Genomic DNA, 22,070 nt, shown 5'->3' with positions numbered 1-22,070 from the left:
ACAAGAAAAAATTCAGAAGCGTCAAGTCTGCGAACGAGGCGGCCACGACACCTCTCGTCCGCGTCGAATTCAACGATTTGGGAATGGTCTCTGCAACTCATTTCTAGCCGTCAGCGTAAAATGTGCCTGATACCCATCGTGCTGATACCACATTCTGTTCCGTCTTCCTAAAGGTATTTCTTCCAATAACGACCTAATGTTTCTTGCAGGAATGTGGTGTACTTCCTACCATTAAGATTTCCTTCCATGAAATAGGGGCCTATAATTCTGTCCTCCAGAATCCCACACCATACATTCACCGACCACGATTTTTGGTGCGCAACTTGCCGCAGCCCATATGGATTTTCAGTTGCCCAATAATGCATGTTATGCAAATTAACGTTTCCATGGTTCGTGAATGTAGCCTCGTCAGTAAATAATTTGTCATTCCTCTGACTCTGAAGTTGAGGCCATCGGCAGAATTCAATGCGACGCGTACAATCCGTACCAGTTAATATTTGGTGGAGACTGATATGGTAAGGATGATATTTATGGCGATGCAGAACACAACAACACTACTCTGGCTAATGCCAGATTCCCTTGCGATTTGACGCGAACTAACACAAGTATCTCGAACCACAGTGGCAAGACTACTAATTTCCGTTTCCTCGTTAGTAACTTTCCTTTGCCGGATATGTTTCCGATGCTTTAAAGATCCAGTTGTTCTCAGTTTATCATAGACATATGTAAATGTACGACGTGTATGGTGGGTACGCTGAGGATATCTTTCAACGTGTAAGTCTCTAGCTCTAAGTGAATTTCGTTGGCATTCTACGTAGATAGGAAGTTTATCGACTTGTTCTTCGAAGAAATACATCATTCACATTCGCCCGGTTCGACGATACTAGTCTTACCGTTCCTATATGTGTTGTATTCCGAAACCGTCTAACGGTGTTTACATGTCAACGGCACGTTAGATGGACACGCCGTATTCAGCGAATATTTACTATTTGCACGTTAAACGAGAGAGAATTGTCAGAGCATGTACTTCGATAAGTGCCGAGGTGCTAAGGAATAACACTCAATCCATGATAAGAAGATTGCAGCACTGCATTGATATCAGTTGTCATCACTTCGAACACCTTCTGTAAATGGACGTTCATGCCACCTTTGTGACCTTCGTTGACCTTCAAAGACCTTACTGTTAGACATCATTGGATTGGTCTCGATAGCTGCTATCAGAAAATAGGTACCAAACTATAGCATCCCATTTAAAAAACAAAGTTGACCTTCATATCTCTGAAGCGCCCCATCTAGCAACAAAAAACCAATGTCATATCATGGCCGCCGTTCTCCCATGCAACAATTGTCACACAGACTTTGCAGCCACTATCGTATTTTCTGAGTTTTTCTAGGTGGCAATAGTTAGTGACTCAGCCTGTGTAGGGTGTTTCAAAATTCCCATTACAAGCTACTACGGGCTGTAGAGAGGACTTATTAGGTTTAATTTTGACAAGGAAGCAATGTCCTAAAATGTACCGTTAGAAAATGAATTAATTTTGAGATTTTATTAGTTTCGTGTCTGCTGCCTCATAGAACGCACGCAAACAGATATGAGGGCGTCGTCGGAAGACCCTGTTGTAGTTATGACGTCACACACAATGTTTGCCCAATTACAAGGGCTACGATAAACTGGTGCGTTCGCGACTGTGAGGGATGACTACGGTGCTCCACAGACGCGCCGCACTCTCGACCTTGACGGGGACGTTCTAAGTCATGTAGAAGATAGCCTGACGAAGAGTGATGGAACACTGCCCATGCCATAGGCTCTAGTAGAGCAGAAAATCTTTGTCTGTGCTCTGCGAATAACGCGAAGCGCGAGATTTGAAATGATGATCATCGAACTTATTTTAAATCCAGAAGGTACATTTCTAGACATGAGATGGATTGAGAAACACCTTGCAGCTACAAACTCCTCAAAATTACAATTTAAACGTTCTTGTGTTAAATGGTCGATGTCTTTTACGATGTCGTCACTCACTTGAAAGCTAATACCTTGATTCCACACCTTCATCAGTTAATTAAATAAAACATCGCAGATATAGTAGATATTAAATTAATTTTATATCGATTGTTTTGATTGCGCTATGGTAGTACACTGAAGGTCATTGTACCTGACGTTTGAATGTTCATGTACCTTTATTATAAGCTACTGTCTAGCTGATGTTATATACCCTCCACCTAACTTGTTATTGTCTTTTCAGATCCACTGGACAGGTTTTTAATGCTGCCCTTACAGTTCAAGAAAATGTACAATTGTTTATTAAGATTATTGAGAGATTTTCTGGTACTGCAATACAAGGACGCGGCGAAATTACTAACACGAAAATCAGAATAAGGAGCTGACGTTTCGAAGCTCAGCCACTAGGCGTCAGTCGAATGAGACTAGTCAGTAGTGGGGCAATAAAAGTGGCGTCACAGAGTTAAGGTGACCACAAATTTTAGTAAAAGTGACGTCACTCGACTTGCGCCACCGGAATCTGGGTGTTTCCATATGTAAGTTCAGTGACGTCACTATAGTGGCGGCCGAGCAGCTTCACTTCCGTTGCATTTGTAAAGCTGATTTTAATTTCGCGTGGCTTCGCCGCTTACCTCTGCCGTATCCGACGTCGATGCGGAAGTTGTCGGCGCCCAGCTGTCCGTCCACGAGGCGGCCGAGCCCGGCCACCAGCATGCCGCCGCGGTGCTCCCCGTCGTACGTGGCGTCCGACAGCTCCTGCGACACCGCCACCGTGTCCTCCGGGATCGAGTAGGACACGACGCCTCCTGCAGTCACGCACACCGAGAACACGCCTCGCATCACCGTTACGTCGATAGGAAACGGGCGTACTTCAAACAGGAATATCAATACTACTATAGCAAACAGATAATTTAAGAATTGTGGAAGCAGATGTAGGAAATTCGACATGTAATTTTGGACTTTTCATTGAGACTGTTTCACTGTGTGTAGTATCGTACAATGATCGCGTTGACACGTCAAAGTTGGCAACCACAGATATTAGCGACAGCTCGCTGCAATCCGTGACGACATATGAGAGGCGATCGTGAAGACCACGCGCCCCCCCCCCCCCCCCCCCCTTCCGCCTCACAGCAAAGCAGAGCCCTCAAGCTGCTGACAGTATAGTGTCCAGGTAGGAAGACTGCGCGCAGTTCGTGAACTCATCTGAGGGAGTCAACATCAAAGGACTGGACTCGTTCATTTAAATGTGGAACAGTTTGTTAAGTACTGCATCAAGTGATGCTTTGCCAATCTTTAACAATTGTAAACCATCCGGTATTTCTGTGGCAATGAAGGTTGTCAAAGTTAACTAAAACTTTTACTTACTTATGTAATAAAACAAACTCATATTTCATGTGTTGTAGTTTCATGAACCTGCTCCTAGAGCAATCAACGAATCCACAGCTGTGGCTGGACGAAAGTAATTTCGCCTGTTCATAACACTAACAGCTATTTTAAAAATACTTTTCTGTCAGGGATATTTTTCTTTAGTGGAAAAATTGTTTTAGCACACCAGCGAACATAAAGTTGTGTTGTGCCTTTGTTTTATGTCCACCTACATCTGTGTCTACATGGATACTCTACAGGTCACGCTTAATTGCCTGGCAGAGGGTTCATCGAACGACTTTCACAGTAACTCTCCATTATTCCAATCTCGAAGAGCGCGCTCTCCGTGTGGTCTCTGATTTCCCTTCTTTTATTATGATGATCGTTTCTCCCTGTGTAGTTCGGCGTCAACAAAATATTTTCACATTCGGACGAGAAAGTTGATGATTGAAATTTCGGTCTCGCGGTTCTAGGCGCGCAGTCCGGAACCGCGCGACTGCTACGGTCGCAGGTTCGAATCCTGCCTAGGGCATGGATGTGTGTGATGTCCTTAGGTTGGTTAGGTTGAAGTAGCTCTAAGTTCTAGGGGACTGATGACCACAGCTGTTAAGTCCCATAGTGCTGAGAGCCATTTGAACCATTTTGAACCAATTTTGAAATTTCGTGAGAAGATTCCTCGGTGACGAAAACCGCCTTTCTTGTAATAATATCCACCCCATATCCTGTATCATGTCAGTGACACTCTCTCTCCTATTCGCGGCAATACAAAACGAGCTGCTCTTCTCTGAAATTTCTCGGTGTACTCCGCTAATACTATCTGTTAAGGATCCCGGATCGCCCATCAGTACACCAAAAGAGGACGGACAAACGTAGTGTAGGCAGTCTTTTTAGCAGATCTGTTACTTACTCTAAGTGTTCTGCCAATAAAACGCAGTCTTTAGCTTTCCTTCCTCACAACATTTTCTGTCCGTTCTTTCCAATTTGAGATGTTCATAATTATAATTCCTAGGTATTTAGTAGAATTTATGGCCTTTAGATTTGACCGAAGTTTAAGGGATTCCTTCTGGGACTCTTGTGAATGATATCACACTTTTCATTATTTAGGGTCAATTACCAATTTTCACACCATACAGACATCTTTCCTTTATGCTTGGAATAGTACTAGCTAAGAGAGAACATACTTTAAAAACATGCAACGTAGTAGTAACAAGAAACAAGATTATGCTAAGAATGGCGTAGGAACATTGACCGTAAGAAGATCCAAACCGACAGCGAACATACACGAGTATAATGCCTCGAAAATTACAATCAGTTTCGTGCGCTATAACAACTATGAATCAGGAACATTCGAACCTTGTGTACTCTTCTGTCAGGGCCAGGCAAATGAAAACAAGAGTGAGTAAAAAAAGTAAGTAAGTAATCCGATATTATTTCAAATTATGTTAATTGATGGTGGACCGGGGGGGGGGGGGGGGGGGGAGAAAGGACAGAGCTGCATGAAGACTTTATGCCGAGTCAGCGGCGCTGAGTGAAAATGTGTGCCGGACCGATACTCGCATCACCTATCGCTGTTTACAAGGCTCTTGCATTAGCCCCTGCGCCATCAGGACACAGTATTTATCGCAATTCCGCGGACGATCTTGGTGCTCCTCCAGGCCGACTCACATTTCTACCTAGCGCCATCAACCCGCATTTCCCTTCCATATCCTCCATGCTCGCTACTTTGAGATTCCTGCAAGAAACCGGACGTGATTGTGAGTCCACGCAGCAGGCAGTGAATTCATTTCTCATCCAGGTGAATCAGTTGCACTAATGCGTGGTGTCAGTTATTTCGGACATGCTCGAAAGAGCAGACACCACACGGAACCCGCAGTGTCATACGTACTATGTTAGTTGAAGATGGAGGGGGTAGAAAGTAAACGAAAGGGAGGGAACTATGGTTGTCAGTTGCATTCATACAGTATAACTGATTCGCCTGGAGAATGAGTCCACCGCCTTCAGTGTAGATGCGCAGTTACGTCAGATCCGCTGTGGGAATCTGAAAGCAGTGAGCATAGGGAGTATGGACGGGGACTGCGAATAGGTTGCGTTAGATGGGAATGTGTATCGGTCGGGAGGCACACAGAGATAGTGCGCGCAATCGCTATAATAATCATTGTGTCGAGATTGCGCAGTGGCTAACGGCACTGCCTAGTAAGCAGGCGATCCCTCGTTTGAGTATCGGTCCGCCACAATTTTCACTCGTCGGTGCTGGTTCGTACAAAGTTCTGGCGCAGATACATCAATAATTCCTTCCATTTCCTTTCCTTTCCTCCGCTTCCGCCTTCAGCTTACGTAGAATGTGTCACAACAGCGGATTCTGCGTGGTGTAAGTTTCTTCTGGCATGTCCGAACCACGTATTCATTTATACAGGGTGTTACAAAAAGGTACGGCCAAACTTGCAGGAAACATTCCTCACACACAAATAAAGAAAAGATGTTGTATGGACATGTATCCGGAAACGCTTAATTTCTATGTTAGAGCTCAGTATGTATTGTACTTCCTCGATTCCCCGCCAGTTGGCCCAATTGGAGGACGGTAATGTTGACTTCGGTGCTTGTGTTGACATGCGACTCTTTGCTCTACAGTGCTAGTATAAAGCATATCAGTACGTAGCAACAAGAGGTTAGTGTTCGTCACGAACGTGGTTTTGCAGTCAGTGCAACGTATATAAATGCGGAGTTGGTAGATGCCCATTTGATGTATGGATTAGCACGGGACAATAGCCGTGGCGCGGTAAGTTTGTATTGAGACAGATTTCCAGAACTAAGGAGTCCCGACAGGAAGACGTTCGAAGCAATTGATTAGCGTCTTAGGGAGCACGGAACATTCCAGCCTATGACTCGCGACTGGGGCAGAAATAGAACGACGAGGACACCTGCAATGGACGAGGCAATTCTTCGTGCAGTTGACGATAACCCTAATGTCAGCGCCAGAGAAGTTACTGCTGTACAAGGTAACGTCGACCACGTCACTGTATGGAGAGTGCTGCGGGAGAACCAGTTGTTTCCGTACCATGTACAGCGTGTGCAGGCACTATCAGCAGCTGATTGGCCTCCACGGGTACACTTCTGCGAATGGTTCTCCAACAATGTGTCAATCCTTATTTTAGTGCAAATGTTCTCTTTACGGATGAGGCTTCATTCCAAATTGATCAAATTGTAAATTTTCACAATCAACATGTGTGGGCTGACCGAGAATCCGCACGCAAGAATCCGCACGCAATTGTGCAATCACGTCATCAACACAGATTTTCTGTGAACGTTTGGGCAGGCATTGTTGGTGATGTCTTGATTGGGCTCCATGTTCTTCCACCTACGCTCAATGGAGCACGTTATCATGATTTCATACGGGATACTCTACCTGTGCTGCTAGAATATGTGCCTTTACAAGTACGACACAACATGTGGTTCATGCACGATGGAGCTCCTGTACATTTCAGTCGAAGTGTTCGTACACTTCTCAACAACAGATTCGGTGACCGATGGATTGGTAGAGGCGGACCAATTCCATGGCCTCCACGCTCTCCTGACCTCAACCCTCTTGACTTTCATTTATGGGGGCATTAGAAAGCTCTTATCTACGCAACCCCGGTACCAAATGCAGAGACTCTTCGTGCTCGTATTGTGGACGGCTGTGACAGAATACGCCATTCTCCAGGGCTGCATGAGCGCATCAGGGATTCCATGCGACGGAGGGTGGATGCATATATCCTCGCTAACGGAGGACATTTGGAACATTTCCTGTAACAAAGTGTTTGAAGTCACGCTGGTAAGTTCTGTTGCTGTGTGTTTCCATTCCATGATTAATGTTATTTGAAGAGAAGTAATAAAATGAGCTCTAACATGGAAAGTAAGCGTTTCCGGACACATGTCTACATAACATATTTTCTTTCTTTGTGTGTAAGGAATGTTTCCTGAAAGTTTGGCCGTACCTTTTTGTAACATCCTGTATTATTTCAAAAGTAATCTCCATAATTAGAAATACATTTGTCGCACTAAGAGCGAATGCCTTCATGGAAAAATGTTTGCGGTTGTCTACGGAACCAAGGTTGTACCCAGGTCTGCACCTTTTCGTCTGAAGAAAATCAAAGGCCATGAGCGTCTTCCTTGAGGGCTCTAAAAATAAAGAAATCGCGTAGGGATTTATCGGGGCTATATTCAGGATTTTTAAAGATTTTCATCAGTAAGGGCTTCCCAGCGAAACTCCTTCGATGCACTCGATTCCCAACATGTGAACGGGCAATTTGTTGTCAGGTTGTTTCGAGTACGCCGCACGATTTTCGCTTCGAAGCCTTTACATATCCTGCACCCAGAACCGATCTCTACCCCTGGGATTTCCATATTTTCGGATCCTTGAAGACATTCGCGGCCTTCGATTTGCTTCGGACGACGAGGTGCATGTCTGTTGCAACCGCAGACATTTTTCCGCGAAGGCATTGACTATATTATTCCACAGTGACAGACAGTTATGGTCATCTGTCTCATTTTCATATGAGTGCCTCTTATACAATATTATTTAACTAGCCAATAACTGGATTTCTACTTAGACATAATCATGCTCGATTAGGGCCTAATAGTCGAAAACTAGTTACTGGTTATTAGTTAAATAACAAATACTGTAGAATATTACAAAGCCTCGTGTGTTTTTAGTTCGTAATGTGTAAAATATTCTACCATAAATAGGTGGATAAGTCAGATAAGAGGGCAAGAACTGCTGCTCTAGGGAATTTGTAATTAAGCGCTCACCGGAAGGTTACTGTTTGCAAGGACATTAAGAGTCGGGTACCTGCAAAAGACCATTGCTCACACTATTAGATAAGGCTGAAAGTCTTTCATGAAGCAAACATCGCAGGAAGAAGGCAGTAGGTGGATTGTAGAAGTGTACTGTGGTATACCAAGCCGCGATTTTGCATGTTTACAATGGATGCTAGGCCTTGAGTGTAAGTGATCAACGCGGCTGACTGTCACTCGGAAGAATCAGGTTCGATTCCTGGTACTCTCGGGTATTTTACCGAAGTGAACGGATTGCATTGAGATGGACCTGGACTCGTGACGCCAACTGAGGAACGAAACTGACAACGGCCTATAGAACGAGGCGCTAACTCTCATGCTCCTCCATATCGCGTACAATGACATCATTATCGGAGGAAGACACGGCGGTTTGTCGGTATCGTTGAGCCCGTCAGGGCATGCGGATAGAGTTCACATTGAAGTAAGGCCTTGAGTGCACCAGCTGCCTAATGAAGTATTCAGTGCGAAGTGTGCGGTTTAGTTCAGACCGGAGATGGTTCCGGGCTTTTGTAGGAGAGTTTTTCGTGCCATAGATTGGGCCCACTCATGCAGAATACTGTAACTACGAAGAAGGATGTTTTAGTAAACACTTCCCGTGAACAAGTGCTGCCATGTCTTTACAGCTTCATGGCGAATATGACGTAAAAACTCTCGTCTTCTGTGTTGCGTGTGGTCACAGGGCTGCACATCTACGACACTGGTTTGTCGAAAGCTGGGGCCTGCTGTAACCCCTCGACTGGGCCGCTAAATCACCGAAGCTTCGTTCCATCTTAAATGTCTGGGACTGCTATTTCCATCACCGGAAAAAACAAAGCAACCAAAATCCCTTGTAGGATCTAACCATGAACGAGTACTTTCAGCTGTATATGGCACATTAGGAGAAACCTTACCTAATCGTGGCAAATATTAACGACAGAATCGGTCTTACACGTTATTTGTGTGATTTCTTCTGCGACAGAGTATTTTGTTGTTCAGTGTCCTCATCTTCAAAATAGGTTCCGTTATTCTAGCAACATCCGCAAGCATTAATCAATCCAAGAGCTGTAAAATTCAGCGGAATCGTTGTACGAAGAACGGATGGAATATTAGGGTTTAATGTCCAATCTTCAGTTTTCACTTTCAGGAATGCGGATCACTGATGACGTGATAAACTGATGACTTTCTATAACTTTTGTGAGATATTGTTCTGTACAGCAAATACGGATGTAGCTACAACCAGAATGAGAGTAAGGGCTATAAATACCCGCTTATGTGAGACACATCGTTTATATGGGCTATTTTCCCATATGGATCATATAGGTAACGTGAACAACCACATCTACACGCTATTACTGTTAAAATATTGAATATGGCAGCAATCAGCAACTGTAGAATCATGGATACAGAAGAAATCTCACAAACCAGTTGCACGCCAGAGGTTTACTCAAATCTTTACTTCGGTTTCGACAGATAGAAACCAGTCTCCCTCAAAAGAGGTAGTATTGCTTCTTTGAGAAACGGGAAAGGTTTGAGTTTCACCTCGCGTCAACAGTGAGGTCATTAGAGACAGAATACCGTTACAGAAGGATGGAAATTGTAGTTTTCCGTGAACTTATGAGAGAAAACATATTTTCGTTTGATTTAAGCAATTTAGGGGAATGAAGGAAAAGCGAAGTCTTACAGGACGGAAGAGCGATCCACCTCTCTCACTATTCCGCCAAAACGTTTATTATAGCTCTATTTCCACCACGCAACAGAAAACTGGTTGATATCTAGGAAACTACATGAAAAGTAAACTGGGGGCTATGACTACTACTCGTGTCTAAGACACGTAAGTGGTCACCAAAAATTGAAATAAATAACATCTGTCAATGCATGCGCTTCAGTCGTGTTTAATATCATCTGATGCACATTGACGGACAGAAGCTGTCAGTCATAGAAGCGTTACTCAAATTTGCCTTTGGTAGTAAGCGATCAGCGCTATTTCCCTTATTATAAACTGTGAGCAGATGTGAGACGCCTTATTTGATACCTCCACGTCAGACTATTTTGGAATCCTGATACAAGCATGTTACGATCTTCGTCGATGTAGTGTGAACAAAAATTATATCGTGAAACCGTCTATAAACTCGAAAGTCCGCTAACTTCTAGAACCTGTGATCTGTACTCAAGAAGCGGCAGTTATGGGCAAATTCTCTTTTTCTCTGAATCATACGTTTCATTCAAATAAAACAAAAATCCGTTAATTGCTTTTCAGGTGGAGATCGCAACACAACTTGCCCAGACACAATGTATATACAGCTAGTAGCCGTCTTTTGGGGTTTGAGAAAGGTCGCATCATTGGCATGGGGTGTGTGGAAGTATCATAAAGACAGATCGTTTAGGCAAGTGGAAGAAGGGCTATGTCCAGAAAACTAGTGGTGACGAGATTCACTCAGGGCAACATTCCGAGTCATGCTTGAAGGACTATACCACTAGAAGATGATAGAATTGATCGACTGACTCTGACGGAAAGACGTACGAGAACAGCTGAAGTCTTGGCGGAGTTTACAGGTAAGGTATCTAATGGATTACTGGAAGGTGGAATTAGGTCTCGAGCTGCATTGCATCTTACGTTCTTGCAACAATACCGGAGGTTACAGACACTTTAGCGAGCTACTGTATGTACCAACATGATTGATTCCATATTTATTTAAGGAAGGCAGAGTGCTCACCAATAGGGTAGGTGGGGTAACGTCCCATAGAGATTCTGAATTTACTGCCATCGATTCAGGACTTGACAATTACGTGACAGGTATGTCTGATTGAAACTTATTGTTGCATGAAAGTTCGTCCCGGCAAGTCGCTCCAGAGATGAAAAAAAAAAGTAAGTCTGTTTTCTACTGTTTGAATGTAACGTTTCAGATGTTTCACTCAAACACTTTGTAATGTATCGTCTGAAAAGCACAATCAATAATTAACTTGTTGGCACTACTGCATTTAAGCTCCACTTTCGCATTGAAATAATTATTGTTCCAGCTGGATCCAAAACTCAACAATGGCGCATTTGTCAGAAGCTGGCGAAATAGGGCAAATCCTCCCAGGCGCTTTGGAGTTATTTCCCACAGCTCCTACAATGTTACAATTTATCAATAATAGCCCCGCAAATGACCACATAAAAAACAAAGTGCTTGAGATAAGGGCCTGAATATAGAAGTCTGCTGTCTAAACAAAAGATTTAGGGAAAGCTTTGTGACAAAATCTGTGCTGCAAGCTTCGACACCCAGTAAAGAACAGACGGAAAGCAAATGAATTCGAAAATAGAAGCTCCCTAAGCAGAAGGAAGGACGAGCCAAAGAAATAAAAAGCGTGCTGTAGAAACAAACAATGTAAGCTAATTTCATTATGTCAGTGACAAGGAAAGCAAGAAAACAGATTGAACAACCAGTTCATTATTCTGCAGTCAGATTCAGACTTCTCAAATCATAGCAGTACCTCAGACATAGATATGGACTTACTATCTGGCGAAGAAGTATCCGAAGAAGAACAAGACCCAGTAGGAAAAATCAGAGGACCTGCCAAACAACAGTATTTGTTAGGTACGAGACAGCTTAGCCTTAGTTATTGAACCCTTTCAGGTTGCACTACTAATCGCCCTTTCGTGGAGAAGAAAGTTTTACTTTTGCACAAGTATTTTTCAGCATTATGTTCGAATTTACGAGAAATTTCAGTTTAGTGCTGTGCTGGGTAACTAGGTTACATAACGACAACATTACAAAAGGTTACTTCATGTGATTCTATTACGCAGTCATCCATTTTTATCCATCTTTTTGTCAAATGGGACAAAGACCTTCACTGCGAGGCTTTAGACCATTTCGTGGGGTAAAATGGCTCTGAGCACTATGGGACTTAACATCTGTGGTCATGAGTCCCCTAGAACTTAGAACTACTTAAACCTAACTAACCTAAGGACATCACACATATCCATGCCCGAGGCAGGATTCGAACCTGCGACCGTAGCAGTCGCGCGGTTCCAGACTGAAGCGCCTTGAACCGCTCGGCCCCGGCCGGCAGAGATTTAATTGTTAGGATGTCTTTTCTAAAAGTATTTGTGTAGAGTATAGCCATGTATGAAAGTAAAATATGGACGATAAAAATGTAGACAAGAAGAGAATAGAAGCTTACAGAAATATGGTGAAACGGAAGTCCATTGAACATTAAATGGTTACAACATGTTACTAATGACGAGCTACTGAACAGAACTGGGGAGAAAAGAAATTTGTGACGCAACCTGACTATAAGACGGGATCAGTTGGTAGGACACATACTGAGACATCAAGGGATCACCAATTAAGTACTGTAGGGATGTGTGGGAGTAAAAGTCATAGAGGGAGACCAAGAGATGACTACAGTAAGTTGATTCAGAAGGATGAAGGCTACAGTAGTTATTCGGAGACGAAGAGGCTTGCACAGGATAGAATAGCATGGAGAGCCGCATAAAATCAGTCTTCGGACTGATGATAACAACATAATTTTTATGACTTACTGTTCTGTATACTCTGAATATATACATTTGCATACAAAACACACAAGAATCACACTTAGTCCATTTAACATCTTTTTTTTTGTTTGTTTTCACAATCGATTGCTCTTGGATAACCCGATGGGCTTCTCGTATATGTTTGTTATCACTTATATTTGTTAATGACTTATTTTCTAAACCTTACACATAATGCGGGACCTTTAGCCACTTCAAACACTTTTCATAATTGTATATGTTGCACTTCTGAAAAGCTCAATATAGTTCCACTTGTCCTCTTTCGTGTTTTCCTCTGGAATTTTCTCTTAGAGATGAAAATTTTTTATCTTTAGTGCCTGCGCTTTACGGTATAAAACCTCTCTCCTATTTTCGAAATCAAAGGTAGGCACTCTCAGCTAAAATGAGACTGTTCACTAGTGTGGAGCATTTTGAGCACCGCAGACGCGAGAAGCTGGTACAGAATACCAAACTAGGTGGTCTGGGTAATGTCGCTGGTCGATCGGCGCGCTCCAGTAACCGCTTTGTTTTCGCGGTGTAACATTAATGCGCGGCGCTGGACGGGGGCCGTGTCCACGCCGCACCCATTTAGCGGTGTCCCATGGGTCAGCCCGCTGTCGGTCGATGCCTTGTGTGTCCGTGAGCGTGTGTGTACGTATGTGTGCGTATTTGGGTGCGCGTGTGTTGGTTGGAGAGCACGCACCGGCTTAGGTGACGCTTTTTCGCGAATGAAATTCGGAAGCGGTGTTATAGGGTGCACTGCACGGATCAGGGCACATTAAACGTTAAACACTGCTTTGCTTCAAAAACCGGAGGAAAATTACGTGCCGCGCGTACAGCGCACATGTGGGTGCTTTCAGCGCGCACAAAGAATACCCTGATAACTCTTCGCGAATTATTCATATCAGCTGTAAGTAGAATCAAGCGAGGCAAAATGTGGAATTGCCTGCACAGTGAACTAATGGTATCACTTGAAATTAGAAAGTTGTTTTGCTTTCTTTCTTCTTCTGAGAGTGAGAATATGTGCAAAGAACAAATAAATAAATTAGTTATTCTATGAATACTCTCTCCTTCTTTTCTATGCGGTCGTGTTCGCTTCCCTGTTTTTCTGTTGTGTAAGATCTGTCAGGACTGGAAAACCGTACTTTTGATGGTAAACATCTAGAGAGTGATCAATGTAGTTACCGCTTTTATCCACTCCACCTGCGACGTTGGGTTGAGAGTGGGGTAATAATTCGAAAAAAATGCATAAGATAACGACAAAGTTTCTGTTTATGATCTCTGCGTTCTTAAGATGAATTCTGTGTTGCTAATAATATACGTTGATCTCCTAAATTCGGCCTTGATGAAGCGGAGTAAGAAGATACAGAACAAGTGTCAGAAAAACATACGAACTCTAAAGGCCGTAGTACTTCAGATTCCCATAGTTTTCGTTTAACTGTAACTTGTGTGTAGAGAACTGACGTGAGTAACTCAGACTCATTTACGAAGCGTGACAACAAGTATATCTTTTCACAATATCACTACTCAAAACACTCATAGTTCAATTCATTTACGTGTCAGTACCCTACTGTTTGAGGACACAGTCTGATCAGAGTCGATAAACAGCATTCCACTGTTTTCTGTACTTTGCGTTACAGTTCTTGATCATATCAAGGTCTACTACTGACAAGCGGTAAGCTGATACTGAAACAACAGACGCATCTATGGTCTGGCAATAAAATGAAGTACAACACCAATAGACAAAAAGCAATCTTAGCGGTAATCTCACGGTTTAGCAGAAGACATAAATGTTTATCAGGAGCAGATGAGTAAAGAATGTCCCAAAATCTTACGAAGACTCAAGGTTAAGGTCTCGTCGAACACGGGATCGTTAAAAATTACAGATGTAGTCCATATACGAGCTGAACAAGTAGTGAGGAGGATACAACTTCGGCTCAAGTGATTTAGAAAAAGAAAGACAAAACCGAAAATCTTAATAATAGCTGGACGGATTATAAAACACGCTCCTTCTGAATCACAGTGCAGCACTTTATTCACTACAAAATATTTAAAAACAGAGACAAAAATTAATACAAAAAGCAGGCCAGGTGCGAATAGGACTCGCGCACTGAGGTTCCATACAAATTTAATTGTATATACAGACAGTTCATTCATACCAGGAATCGACAATCTCGACCATTTTTCCCTGTTAACGACGTTGAAAAAAGCAAGATACGGGTCCCAGAGATACCAAGATTTTCGAGAATGTTTTAATATCAACAATGTATATGTGACCGAAAGTCATGCAAGAAGCAGGTGACCATTATTATAGTAATCAGTAATTCGCCATTCAGGTTGACGGGGTCGCAATGGCAAAAAGCCAAGCATCAGGCATGGAATGACTCTATTGCTCATATGACGCGTTCTGGAATTTATACTCTATCAGATATCCAGGAGCGACTAGTCTGCGAATGGTTGTTTCACATGCAACTTGAAAAGCCATATCTACGTGCCGTAACCACTCTTTCAAATCTGATGACGGAGAAATTCGGAAACGCTTGATGTAAGCAATAATGTCGTCCCTTGCCTGATCTTTGACTTTCATCATGAGGACCCAGTCGGCCTGAATGCAGAGCTACAAATTGCTTTAATTTCAAATTTGACGTTGGATAAAAAATGACATAAGGAATATTTTATGCGTGATATAATTGCAATTAATAATTTTCGGATTCTTTCCTTTAGTTCCACTGTGAGACCTTTTTTCTTGCCAAATTTCATGATTCTAAATCAACGGTAAGTACCCTATTGGTTTTGATGAGTAAGTTTCCGAGCATCAAAATACGTTAAATTAATGGCTGTATCTTTTGATTGCATTGACTTAGGAGCTTCACTTTTGACAGCGTCAAGGGACTATGAGCCTCAGTAAGTGCTGTACATTTGAACTTGATAACCAACCCATTCCCGAGAAAAATGGGTCTTAATAGATGCACGGACATTCAGTCAGATAACAAATGACAATTTTTATGTGATATAATTATAGATTTGTAGTTACCGAAATTTTTCCTTTCGTTTTACAGTGCAGCCTTCCGGACAAATTTCATGACTCCAGGCCAACGGGAAGTATATTACAGGTTTTGATGAGAGAGTTTGCACGTGTCAAAATTTGTGACATAAACAGCCGTGTCTTTTGATTACATTGACGTACAAGCTTCAATGCTTTACATCGCCAAGAAACCACAAAACTCAGGATGCGACACAAATTTTAACTTGGTAAATCATTTTAGAACTGAGAAAGAAGATTTTTACTGGTCACATAGACACACAGACCGCCAACAAAGTGATTCTGCAAACGATTGAGGTACGGTACCTTCGAATAGGAAGTTCTAAGTCAACGTGACGTCGGTTGAGAGAGCTACTCACATTTAAAAATGGTTCAAATGGCTCTGAGCACTATGGGACTTAACTAACCTAAGGACATCACACACATCCATGCCCAAGGCAGGATTCGAACCTGCGACCGTAGCGGTCGCGCGGTTCCAGACTGAAGCGCCTAGAACCGCTCGGTCACTGTGGCCGGCTATTCACATTTAGAGAAAACGCAAATATATTAACAGAAAAAATGCAAGATTTAACAAGGACATGAAAGTGTTAGGAGGCTTTAGTAACAAGTCACAGCACCTAAATATTCAGATTTACATTTTTACAGCTCTGTACCTCTGTCTCTCTCGCTCTTTCTCTCAGAACTATCATATACTTCAGCCTCATTTGCTCGACTGATGGTACTAAGAAGCAGTTCATCTTCAGGCTCAAAATTACCGCTTTCAAAGGCAATGTTCAGTTTACACCCCCTGTCGCTTCAAACGTGACTCTAGTTTGTGTTGAACATTAGTTACCGTTTCCAAAGAATTTCTCATCGGCAAGAAAAAAGTTCTTCGCAAATATTACTAATACTGTACATGGAGTATGGCTCGAGATGTGTCGTACGTTCGTCAGTTCCCTCTCAGAATCGGCACTGACACAACTGATGTTTGTCATCTCTTGACACTAAAGGCGACTTTCCATATTTAATAAAGTAACCAGTATCTCTTTGAATTACTGATTGTTCTGCACCAGAAGAAGTTTATAATGCATGTTAAGAGCAATAACGACGTCTCGATCATCGTCAGGTGCAAAAAGTCTTGTCACTATGTAGGCAGACGAGTCAGTGTCAACGATTGCGTCGCCTGACTGCTTGCCGTTGCAAGATTTTTTACGTTAGTAATAACTTTGGTGAAATAAAAAAAAAGCAGTCCAAAAATCTGCATGCTGATAGCCGACCATACAAAAGGTTACAACAGGTAAGTGTCAATTGTGATTGATAACGTATAACTAAACGCCAACGTTGCTTGAAAAAAAGCAACAGAAACAGCTTGGTTAAAATTCCACAGTTTTATTAATGACCATGAAAAGGGTACACAACGACGATCCCACAACAGTCATTTGTGTAAACTGGGAACTGTTTCTGTTGGACGTGTTCCCTAAGACTGAGGAGTCATACTCGGGAATATCTAATTATACCCAAGCTTTACGTGGAAGTCTTCTCATACTCGAGCTTCAAGAAGGATACCTTACGAGCTATAATTGTGCCATTATGAAAGCAATTTCGACGAGGCAGTGTAAAATGCAGAGATGGAGGTAATATACGAAACAGCTTTCTTTGCCTTGCTTCTCCTCCATAGTTAATGAGCAAGTAATTTGGCATAAATTAATTTTCTTGATAACTTTTCTTTCATTGTCTTATTTTGTGCTTATTCACAATGGTGAGAAACTGTACCATCAAAGATATTTTGCAGGTGTGACCAAAAAGATCTGCTTTAAACCTTGTTAACATGATTTACACGACACAAATTAAAGAACAAAGGGATGTTGGTTAAGTGAGACTGTGCTAATATCTATGACCTACCAAAAGTTCTGAAGAACAGCGCAAGTGTTTTTCTCGTACTTGGTAAACATCATTGTAGCATACCCATATAAGTGAATGTGTGTTACCACCAGGAACATATTTCTCATACGACAAAATGTTTGAACGGCAGACGTATTGTATCTCTGTACTCCTTATTCTATACCTTCTGGAAATCATATATAATTTGGTGATAATGTCGAAGGATCACTTCGAAGAAATTAATGTACTTGTCATTGTTCACCTTTGTTGCTTAGTACCATGATGAGTGCTCATCATCTGTTATTAGCTAAAAACTGTTCGGATGTGTTAAGGTAAATCTGGTATGACAGTCACATGCACTACTACTGTAATATAGTGCTGAAAATGAAAAAGTAATGCCAGGTCCTCGAACTCATCCTTTTGCTACTGAGGAAACCGGATCCGGTTTCCAGTATCTAGTGAGATGGGGCCTTGTCCTGCCACGAAATGATGAGCTATACTTCTCCGTAATCTGTGCTATTAGGCTTGGTCAGTATCTGCGAGGCTGCCTTAAGGTCTTGTGCCTTTCATTGAAGGCAGGTATTATCCAGCTCATCTTCGATAGAAACTTTTAAAAAGTCGTGGCAGGAAGCCGCATCTTCGGAAGGAAGGCCAATGAAATTGCCAGTAAGCCAATGAAATTGATTGTAGCCTGCTTCCAATGTTGACTAACAGAAAGGAATCTATGGTAAAATAATTTTGGACCTTGCAAAATCGAGGTTGGATGGCAGTGATCTCAGGTTGTCGGAGGGAGTTCTTATGCCATCATGTCCAAAGATGGTGTTTCGAAGTGTATTTATAAGAGCAGTGAGAAGCCCACGTTCGTCTAGGAGGGAAGTCTGTACTCTGTGGCGCTGATGTGATGTTGCAAGATGTGAGTACGGTGTAGGGACTGAGCGAACCTCAGTTAAAAATAAAGTTGTTCTCCCTGTATGGAAAGCTTTGAGTGAAACTGCAGGTGCGTTCAAGTGCGCGGGTATGATGTTCACCTTGATTGTCAGCTAGCTTTCTAGGTGAGTGTCGCGGTTCAGAGCATATCAGTACTCGGCAGGAAGATACCACACAACTGAACGTGCAGCAACTTCATACGTGGAGGTATTGCTTCATTAACGAGATGGACTTAGAGAGCTCTAATACAGGACCATAAATCCTGCTTCATCCCGTGGAAATTTTAAGTGTGACACTTTTTTAGAATAGATATTATTATACTTTAATATTTATGTACGACATTATCGACGGGTGTTGCTATAAACAAGTATGAGACATTGTGGTGAATATTCTCGAAGCTCGTTTTTCAGTCTCGTTGTGGGATCTAAGAGTGTTTTTAAAAGTAGTTCGACAGCTACAGATCATCTGATAGTGAGAAGATATAGTGACAATCGTCACCCAATCTTGTGGGACAAAGCGAGGATCATGTACCTTATTTTAATTGAAGTAGAGGTGTGGAGTACAATGCATTTCAGAAAGCACAAACATTTTCAGGAAAATTGAGAATTACAGATATACATGTCACTTAGGAACGAATTAAATATGAAGCGCAGGAAAGCTAAGCCGGAATGGCTACAAGAAAAATACGCTGAAGAGCCAAATAAACTGTTACACCTACCTAATGTCGTGCAGAGCCCCAGTGAACATTCAGAAGTACCACAACATGACGTGGCATGGACTCGACTAATGTCTAAAGTAGTGCTGGAGGGAATTGACACCATGAATCCTGCAAGGCTGTCCATAAATCCGTAATAGTATAAGGGGGTGGAGATCCCTTCTAAACAGTACATTGCAAAGCATCCCACATATGGTCAATAACGATCTTGTCTGGGGAGTCTGGTGGCCAGAGGAAGTAATTAAACTCAAAAGAGGGACTGTGTAGTAATTCTAGACGTGTGGGGTGTCGCGTTGTCCTGCTGGAATTGCCCAAGTCCATCGGAATGCACAATCCACATTAATGGATGCAGGTGATCAGACAGGATGTTTACATACGTCTCAGCGTCAGAGTCGCATCTAGACGTATCAGGGGTCCCATACCACTCCAAGTGTACACACCCCACACCATTACAGAACATCCACCAGCTTGAACAGTCCCTGCTGAAATGCAGGGTCCATGGATTCATGAGGTTGTCTCCATACCCGTACACGTCCATCCGCTCGATACAATTTGAAACGGGGCTCGTCCGACCAGGCAACAAGTTTCGAACCTTCAGCAGTACTTTGTCGGTGCTGGCGGTCTCAGGCGATGCGTAAAGCTTTGTGTCGTGCAGTTATCAAGGGCACACGTGTGGATGTTCGGCTCTGAAAGCGCATATCGATGATGTTTCCTTGAATGGTTCGCACGGTGATACCTGTTGATGGCCCATTATTGAAATCTGCAGCAATTTGGGAAGGGTTGCACTTTCGTCACGATGAACGATTCTCTTCAGTCGTCGTGTGTCCCGTTCTTGTAGCATCCTTTTCCTGCCGCAGCGATGTCGGAGATTTGGTGGTTTACTGGTTTCCTGTAATTCACGGCACACTCGTGAAACGGTCGTACGGGAAAATCCCCTCTTCATCTCCACCTCGGACATGCCGTGTCCCATAGCTCGTGCACCGACTAAAACACCACGTTCAAATTCACTTAAATCTTGATAACCTACCATTGTAACTGCAGTAACCGATCTAACATCTGCGTCAAACACTTTTTGTCTTATATAGACGTTTGCGACCACAGCGCCGCACTCTGCCTGTTTGCATATCTCTGTATTTGAATATGCTCGCCTATAACAGTTTCCTTGGCACTAGAGTGTATGAGAAAATCGAAACAGGAATGAGTATCGGAAGGACTAACTCAGCACATAGAAGGCTCAACCAACCTCTGCTGAAACTAAAATCTAGGCCAGTAACATTAAGAGTGCAATGTAAATTCCACTATTAAATCCAAAGGAGAGAGCGGCTATATGGAGAGAATACATGGAAGGCCTATATGAGGGGGAAGATTTGCCTGATGACGTGACAGAAAAAGAAACGAGAGTCGATGTAGAAGAGACAGGGAATCCAGTATTAGAATCAGAATTTGAAAGAGTTTAGGAAGACTTAAGATCAAATGAGGCACTAGGTATCGATAACATTTCATCGGAATTGCTAAAATCATTGGGGGAAGTAGCAACAAAAGGACTATTCACGCTGGTGTGTAGAATGTATAAGACTACCATCTGATTTTCGGAAAAACATCATCCACTCAATTCCGAAGCCTGCGAGAGCCAGAAGTGCGAGAATCATCAAACGGTCAGCTTCACAGATAATGCATCCAAACTGTTGGCAAGAATAATACAGAGAAGAGTGGAACAGCAACCTGAGGATCTGTTAGATAAGATCCGTTTGGTTCAGGAAAGGTAAAGGCACCAGAGAGGTTGTTCTGACGTGACGCTTGATGAAGCGGAAATAAAAAAACATCACGAGAAGCTCATAGGATTTGTCGACCTAAAACAGTGTTTTACAGGGTAAAACTGTGCAATTTCTTCGAAGTTCTGAGAAAAATAGGAGGGAGATACATGAAAACACAGGTTATATAAAATATGTGCAATAATCGAGAGAGTAAAATAAGAATGAAAGACGAAGAACAAAGTGTTCGGATTAAAAAGGGTGTAAGAGAGGAGGCCGTCTTTCGCCACCACTGTTCAGTCTATGTATCGGAGAAGCAATTACGGACGTAAGAGGAAGTTTGAAGAGTAGAATTAAAATTCAGGATGAAAGAATATTAGTGATGATAATGCATTCCTGAGTGAATGTAAAGAAGAAATACTGGATCTGTTGAATGGAATGAACAGTGTAATGTCTACAGAACATATTGAGAGTAGCTCGCAGAAAGACAAGTGTAATGAGAAGTATCAGAAATGGGAATAGTGGGAGGCTTAACAACAGAACTGAGGAACTCAAATCTAAGGAATTCTGCTACCTAGTCAGCAAAATCACCCATGATGGACGGATCAAGGAGGACATCAAAAGTAATCTAGCCCAGACAGAAAGGACATTCCTGGCCGAGAGAAATCTAATAGTATCAAAATTAGGCCTTCATTTGGGGAATAAATTTCTGAAAATGTACTTCTGGAGCACAGCATTGTATGGCAATAAAAGTCGGACTTGGCAAGGAATCATTTCATTGGTACTAGATGGAGCTTGAGGGGGCTGTAGAGGGTACAAGTTGTAGAGAAAGTGAAGACGGGGTTCAGGATGCATCCAGCAAATAATTGACGGACGTCAGTTGAAGAAAGAAGAAAAAGAGGAGAAAACAAGATGCGAGAGTGATGTATTAGCGCTGAGGGAGAGTTCGGATTGTATAATACAAAAATTTCTGCGAAAATATGCGGAGAAAAACGTCCCATAATTTGTCTCACGCACCTTCCACTGCTTAACAGCATATGGACGAGGACGCTGTTGCGAGAAGGAGGGTGGGTTTTGACGCA

General features: G+C 42.6%; 1 protein-coding gene across 1 annotated transcript in view; it reads right to left on the bottom strand.

The window, feature by feature from the left end:
• LOC124595665 (discoidin domain-containing receptor tyrosine kinase B-like) overlaps positions 1-22,070 on the bottom strand; it is a 412,183-nt gene that overhangs the window by 132,051 nt on the left and 258,062 nt on the right. Inside the window, exon 5 of the mRNA XM_047134513.1 lies at positions 2,632-2,805. Within this exon, the coding sequence (XP_046990469.1) occupies positions 2,632-2,805 (174 nt within the window). The remainder of the gene's footprint in view (positions 1-2,631; positions 2,806-22,070) is intronic.

Source organism: Schistocerca americana, chromosome 1 (assembly GCF_021461395.2).
Source record: "Schistocerca americana isolate TAMUIC-IGC-003095 chromosome 1, iqSchAmer2.1, whole genome shotgun sequence".
In the NCBI taxonomy this organism is placed as follows: Eukaryota; Metazoa; Arthropoda; class Insecta; order Orthoptera; family Acrididae; genus Schistocerca; species Schistocerca americana.
This window is presented reverse-complemented; position numbering and strand designations above follow the sequence as displayed.